Here is a 7,275-nt window from a genome sequence, read left to right as displayed (position 1 = left end):
CATAGGTTCTGGGCACTGTATGGAATTACTCCCATCGGGTCACAGCCGCTTTCTGCAACCTGTTGTTTAACTTTGCTTTTCTGTGCTGGGGATGGAACCTATGGTCGTGAGCGTGGAAAAAAAGCCATCACCCTTTGAGCCTTGTCCCCAGAATTTAGTGGTGTGTTACTTTAAAAAAAAAAAAAAAGAAAGAAAGAAAGAAAGAAAGAAAGAAAAACTTATGTATTATTTATTGGTTTTTTGAGACTGGGTTTCTCTGTGTAGCGCGGGATGCCCCGGAGCTCACTGTGTAGACCAGGCTGGCATTGAACTCACAGAGATCCACTTCCTGCCTCTGCCTCCTGAGTGCTGAGATTAAAGGCGTGCACCACCACTGCTGCCCAGCTACTTTTTATTTAATTTGGTTTGGTTTGCTTTGGTGTGGTTTGAGAGAAGGTCTCATGTAGCCCAGGCTGGCCTGGAACTATGTTCTTGCCTCCACCTTGAATGCTGGGATTGAAGCCTGTACCCCACACTCAGCTTCATATGGTGCTGGGGATGGAACCCAGGGCTTTGAGCACACTAAGCCAGCAGCTTCACCAGCTGAGCCGCATCCCCAGCCTGCCTTTGATTTTCTTGAGACAGCGTCTTGCTATGTAACCTAGGCTAACCTCCAGCTTCAGGCAATCCTGCCTCAGCCTTCCAAGTGAAGAAATGAAAGGTTTTTGTCACACGCCCAGCTTATGCGTGTGCTAGTCCAATGCTAGAAAGAAAAGAAAGTAAGAGGGGGCTGGAGAGATGGCTCAGAGGTTAAGAGCACTGACTGCTCTTCCAGAGGTCCTGAGTTCAATTCCCAGCAACCACATGGTGGCTCACAACCATCTGTAATGAGATCTGGTGCCCTCTTCTGGCCTGCAGGGAAACATGCAGACAGAACACTGTATACACAATGAGTAAATAACTTTTTTAAAAAGAAATGAATGGAGAAATGTTATAATTAATGAAGTCAGAAGGCATGGAAGCTGGGAATGGTTAATTGGGAAGGAGGGGTCAGCAGAGTGGGAGAGAGTGAGGGGGGTTCTGGCGTGAATTGACGGCAGCACCTTGTATACATGCAGGTGACAGACCTACCGCCAACAGGTGCCGGGGTTTTACCCCCACACATTCATGTCCCACGTCCTAACTGTCCACATCACAACTTGTAATTTCGTGATTGAGGTGCTTCCTGTAACGTGTTGATGTGATTATACAGTTGCCCCACTGGACTGTGAGCAGAGTAGCACCCAGGCGTGCCCTTGTAGCTCCTCAGACACTGGCTCACAGAGGGCTCAAGGGAAAGCATGAGAGGCCGGAGAAGCCAGTGAGGCACTGGACCTCCACGTCAGAACCAAAAACACAACAGAAGCACTCCCTGCTACTCGGCTGGATTGCCTCCTAAACCCTTAGCCCGGCGCAGTCACCACCTCCAGGAAGCCCTCCCTGGTGTCCCTATGCCCTTCCTGGGCCCTGCCCACTTGCACACAGGGCTATCTTCCCCCACTGAGCAGTGAGCCCACGAGGGCAGAACCAGGGTTGTGTCTGTCACTGACATGTCCCCAACATCACAAGGGGCAAGCCAAGATGGGTGAGAGGGTAGACATCTTGGGACTGAAGGGTCAGAATGAGGTGAAGGAGGAGGGGAAGTTTTAGTATGGTCTTTTTTCCATTTTCTAGGGTGTTAAGTGTTGACACCAGAGGCTCACACTTGTGAAATGCATGCTCCACCCCTGAGCAGGAAAACCCCTGCCTCCTCCCTTGTACTGAAGATTGAATATGGAGCCCAGGGCCCCAACTAGTCAAATGATGAGCCCTGAACCACGTTTTGTTTTTTGTTTGTTTGTTTGTTTGTTTGTTTTAAGCCAGAGCTAGCCTTACACTCTCCATTGCTAGGGATAGACCTGGACCTCCTAACCTCTTGCCTCTGCTTCCAAAGCAAACAGTGCCTTCCTACGTAGTCTGGATTAACCTCACCCTCTCCAGCACCGAGACTACAGGTGTAAGCCCCCGTGCCCAGCTGAACTTTTTGTTTTGTTTTCTTTGTTCAAGACAGGGCTTCTCTGTGTAACTGTCCTATTTGTCCTAGAACTCGCTCTGTAGACCAGGCTGGCTTCGAACTCACAGAGATCCGCCTGGCTCTGCCTCCTGGGTGCTGGGATTAAAGGTGTGCACTAGCTGACTTTTTATTAATAACTTCAACTAATAGACTAGTATTTTGCTGGGATTGGTGACCTACACCTGTAATTCCAGCCTAGGGAGGTAGAAGGATCAGGAATCCTCTGCTACATGGCAAGTTCCAGACCAGGCTGGACTCCATGAGACCCTGTGTAAAAGTCTTTAAAGCACTCTGGGATGATGGTTCAGTGGGTAAAAAGCTCCGGTAGCGGTAGCACAATCATGAGGTCCAGATCCCAGCACCCAAGCAATCTGGGTGTCCCAAGGCACCTGGAACTCCAGCCCCCTCTTCCGGTTTCTGGACATGCAAAGATGTACACATGCGCATTCGAGCTCACACACGTGCTCACACACACACACACACACACACACACACACACCTCCTAAGAAAATAACATGAAAGTTTCTAGAAGCCTTCATTATTTTTCAGCATTACATTTTTTTATTGTGTTAAAATACCCGTAAATAAAAATGATCATTTATCATTCTCAGGCAATTATACATTCAGCGGTATTTAGGCCATTTACACTGTCAGCAACTGTCAACACACTGTACCTTCCAATACCTTCAGACTGGTCACCTCAGCCTGTTGTTTTTTGATTTTGTTTGTTCGTTTGTTTGGTTTTGTTTTTCCAGACAGACTTTCTCTGTGTAACAGTCCTGGCTGTCCTGGAACTCGCTCTGTAGACCAGGCTAGCATCGAACTATCAAAGATCCTCTTGCCTTTGCTGGGATTAAAGGCCACCATCACCCGGTTTGATTTATGGTTTTATCTGTTATTTGGAGACCAAGTTTCAAATACCCTAGGCTGACCTTGAAATGCTCTGTGTAATACCTGAGGATGACCTTGAACTGTGACCCTCCTGCCTGAGCAGAGGTGTGCTGGGATTGCAGACATGCAGCTTCGTACCCAGCTTGCCTCAACCTGTTTCACCTCTCAGGACACTCCTTGCTCTTCCTGAATGTGATCCGAAATATATTTACCAGGAGGAAAAGAGTCAAAACAAATCCTCCTTTGTTTTCTAATTTTGCTTGCCTATATAACAATATTAACAGCAACTTCCTTCCAGGTCCTGTGCTAAGTTGCTCTTTTTTTTTGGGGGGGGGGTCATTCAATCCTCACAGCACCCCCAACAGATAATAGTGGAAAGGATACAAGTTCAGAGAGGCCACGAGAAAATAGCAGACACAGACTACTCCACATTTTCACTGTGTGGCCCAGGCTGGGGCATCGCCCTCTCTGGGCCTTGGTTCCACCCTCTCTGGAAAGGCTCTGTTAATACGCTGCCAAGCAGATGGAGTGGGAGGGTGAATGGCCAGAGTAGCTGAGACATGGGAACCAGGGCGGCAGTGAGGAGCATTTGTTTGCCCTCCTCTCCCCTAGCCCAGCCCTCCAGCTGACTCACTTCCCCTCATGCCAGTCAACTCATTCCCAAGCACCCTGGCTTCTTTGCTTGGAGGCCCCAGAGAGTTAATGCCTGCTGACTTCAGGGTCCCCTAGGAGTTTGTTGAATGAGTGAGTAAAATCTTTTCGGAGGTTCCAAAAATGGCATGTTGAGGTCCAGTTCTAAACCGAGGCAGTTGTTCGTTCCAGAAGAGGGAGACAGGCTTGGGACATGCATCAGCACCACCTCTGCCTTGTCCCCTGCACTTCCCCCCACCCCCCGAAGTTCACATAGCACAATTGCCCCAAGCTGTGACATTTCTCAGGCCATTTCTGGGCCAGACACACATCCAGTAATGTCACCTACAATACAGTGGCCTTCCCTTCCCACTTCCTTTTGGGGTTCAGAACCCCAAAGTCAGATAGAGGATGGGAAAAGGGGGAGGGCAGGAACACTTCTGAGGGAGGCTGCTGGAATGGCTTGGGAGAGGGCATGGCTGTGTGTCCCCTGGGAACGTTGGGTGGGCATCCAGGGCCCCCCTTGGTGGACGTGGAGAGCAGCAGATACTCTAACCCCAGCAGACCGGAGTCCACGGAAGCCGCTGGAAATTTTTCTGCTCCCTGAATATTTAGACAGTGAGACAGATTGGGGAGCCCAGGGCCAGAGCAGCCTGGCCAGGCCCTGGTTATTTTGAGAAAATCCTTCTCAAGAGCGACAGAACGTGCCTCCATCATCCCTCACCCTCTTCCCAAGGTCTGTAGCCACCATCCCAAAGGAGGAAAACAGCAGCAGACGCTCCCAGACTTTGGGGATCAAATATGAGTCCCTGATCTTCTGGCTTCTGGTCCTGCGACCCCGGGCCCAGGCTTGAATGCAGGACCAGCTTCGGTGTCAGCAGAGGGAGCAAGCCACCATGGCGTCTCTTTTGGATGGCTTTCCCACAGAGCAGCTGCCGTCACCAGACAGAGGCACAGCAGTCAATGGTGCCACCTGCCCAGTGCCCCAGGATGTCAGGGGCACCCAGTTCCCTTCCTTATCCTGGAGAGCAGTGGGAGCCAGTGGGTCTCTTCTCTCAGATGCAGGCCGGGAAAGGGGTGTCTGTAAGTCCCCATGGACAGAATGGGGACACAAGCAACATAACCAAAGCTTGAGGCGCTGGAAGACAGTCTTTCGGAAAAGGATGAAGACCCAGGGGTCCAGGATGGGGTTGAAGGCATTGAAGCGGAAGGCGAGGAGGTCCCCCATCTCACTGCTGTCCGGGGCAATGGCCTGGGTGAAGCCTCGGATCTGAGGGGCAGGGCAGATGCATCACTGGTCTGTCCTCTGCCATCCGTATACCCCACCTCCCACTTCTTGCCCACAGGAATGAGGAGTGGTGTCAGGTTGAAAGGGAAGGAAATGCGATAAGATGAAGAAAGACATAGACTGAGTTGCTAATGTGTGCATGCATCCGGAGAGCAGAGGGCAGAAAATCCCCCAGGAAACAGCTAGTAACCGGGGAGGGTAGACCGGGCTGGGGCAAAGGGTGCCTACCCATCTACCAGACCGGCCGTTTGCAGCTAAGGCGACCTTCCAACCCCCACAGATGCCTAAGCCCTCTGGAGCTCCCGAAACCCCATGCGGAGTCACCCTTGGGGATGGGTTTGGCAGTCCACTGTTAACCCTCAAAAGGTTTAAACACCCCCAGTTCCTCCCAACCCCTATTCTGAGCCCCAGCATAGAGATGTGAGTAGAGGGTGTCACCCGCAGCAGCTGCTTCAGTGGGAGGGTCAGTTCCTGTGGGAAGTTGTGGGAGTGGGCAGTTAAAAGGATGGGAAGACGAGGGTGGGGTCTGGGCTCAGGGAGTGGGGACTCGTGGCTACATGGCTATATGAGAGAGCCAGGATGGAGACTTTCTCTGTCTGTGTGATCACGGGCGGGCAACACACACTATCATCCTTCTGCAAAAGAGGGCGACAGGACAGGACCTTGGTGTCATTTCCTGGTCGGTGCTTCTGAAACAATTGTGAAAGGTCAATTTGAAATTTATCTGAAGAGGCATTTGGAAGCCATTAAGCACTGTTGTCAGCAGAAAGCAAGTGTTCATGAATTGTGTGGATTCTGTTACGGCGACAAGGATGTCTTTGATTGGGAAGCAGAGCTGAGAGGGGACAGGGACAGCTAAGGGCTTGGGGGGGAGCATCTAGTGGAGCAAAAGAAAGTGGAGAGACTTCTTAGGGTGGGAAAGAGTTGTTGGATGGTACACAAAGTCACCGTCTCGCCCTTTTTGAGCCTCAGTTTCCACATCTGCCAAATGGGCATGACAGACGAAGAGCAGAGGTGGGCGCTGCCCTCCTCCCCTCCCCCTGCACCTCAGTTCCAAGAGACACTCACCGTGAGAGGCAGGGAACACACAGCCATGATGCCCGTCATGAGGGCCAGCAGAATCAGGTGGTCAACTTCGTCCTCTCGTGCCCGAGAGGTCGGCACCAACGAGCCATGGTGGCGTCTCTGCTGGCGGTACATGTGGCAGAGGCTGAGAGTGACGGAGCCGTTGCAGAAGAAGATGGAAGTCACCAGCAGGGCCACGAGGCTGGCGTAAGCCAGGGAGAAGGCACAGCCACCAGGCTGGGTGGCACGCATACGGATGAAGCACCAGCTCCCGGGACAGTACTGCTGATGCTCGCCCAGGCCCATCAGGGGCAGTGAGCAGAAGAGGCAACAGAACGCGTAGATGGCAGGCAGCGCCAAGCGGGCACAGCGTGGCCCATCCAGCTGGGCGTACAGGTAGGGGTGACTGAGCGCCAGGCATCGCTCCACAGCCATGGCAAAGAGGATGAGCGTGGAGGCCAGGCCAAAGAAAGTCATAGCGAAGGCAAACGTGTCGCACAGCGCTGACCCTCCGTGGGCCAGGCCCAGCAGGGAGCTGTTTCGAGCGTAGGCCACGAACACCGCAGGGCTCAAGAAGCACGTGCCCAGCAGATCTGTCACCGCCAGCCCAGTCACCAGCACTGCAAAGGCCGAGGGGTGTGACTTGCGTCTCGCACCCAGGATGCCCAATGCCAGCCCGTTGCCCACCACTCCGGCCACGAACATCAGGGTGCTGGTGGCAGGTCCTACCGAGTCTCGCACGTAGGTGAGGTTCCGGCAAGAATCTGCCATGCCCTGCACTCTCCGACGCCCGCAATGACAGGGCTCCCAGGGGCAGCAGGAGGCGGGGTGGTCCCACAGTCGTCAGAGCAGCCAGGGTCGGCCAGCCGGTCCCCGGTTTCCAGAGTGCTTTTCGGTCTTCTGTTTCTTCCCTTCTCTGTCACCCCTTCCTTCTCCTGGTGTCTCTCTCGTCGTCGTCCTTTGGACCCACTACCCTGTCCCTCCCTCTGCAGTTCTCTGCCCACGCCTTTACATTTCTGCCTTCTGGACCCCTGGGCACCTCTGCCTTCTCCCTGTCGCTCCTGTCCCTCAGTCTCCTGTCTGCGGGTCTGTGTCGGTCTGTCAGCTTCTCCCTCTAGGGCCCGCCCTCCCTCCTCATCTTGCCTGCCGCCCCAGCTTTTTTCATTTCCTCTCTGCGCCGCCCTCCTCCCCCTAGGCTGGTCTCCCGAGGCCCCCTTGGGCTCTCTGCCTGCTTTCCCTGGCTTGTACCCCATCCCTTGCTCTGAGCATCCATCCCTTGCCTCTGCCTCTCCCCGTGTCCCCTCCTCACACAGTCACCTGCAGCCACCAC

At 53.3% G+C, this 7,275-nt stretch overlaps 1 protein-coding gene across 1 annotated transcript; it reads right to left on the bottom strand.

Annotated features, from left to right (window-relative positions):
- Positions 1-3,065: 3,065 nt before the first annotated feature.
- Ptgir (prostaglandin I2 receptor) lies at positions 3,066-7,057 on the bottom strand. Its single transcript, XM_036202281.1, has 2 exons — positions 5,949-7,057; positions 3,066-4,862 (listed from the first exon to the last, which is right to left on the bottom strand). Exons 1-2 carry the CDS (start codon positions 6,714-6,716, stop codon positions 4,467-4,469), a joined length of 1,164 nt encoding a protein of 387 aa, XP_036058174.1. The 5' UTR covers positions 6,717-7,057; the 3' UTR covers positions 3,066-4,466.
- Between the last annotated feature and the right edge of the window lie 218 nt (positions 7,058-7,275).

The sequence above is a fragment of the Onychomys torridus genome, chromosome 1, assembly GCF_903995425.1.
Source record: "Onychomys torridus chromosome 1, mOncTor1.1, whole genome shotgun sequence".
In the NCBI taxonomy this organism is placed as follows: domain Eukaryota; kingdom Metazoa; phylum Chordata; class Mammalia; order Rodentia; family Cricetidae; genus Onychomys; species Onychomys torridus.
The sequence above is the reverse complement of the archived record's forward strand: the minus strand, read 5'-3'. Positions and strand labels throughout refer to the sequence as shown.

Excerpts from the sequence above, each read along its gene's own strand:
- Ptgir (XM_036202281.1), bottom strand. The coding sequence starts at position 6,716 with ATGGCAGATTCTTGCCGGAACCTCACCTACGTGCGAGACTCGGTAGGA. Across the intron at positions 4,863-5,948 it reads TGTGTTCCCTGCCTCTCACG|ATCCGAGGCTTCACCCAGGC; the intron begins GTGAGTGTCTCT and ends CCTGCCCCTCAG.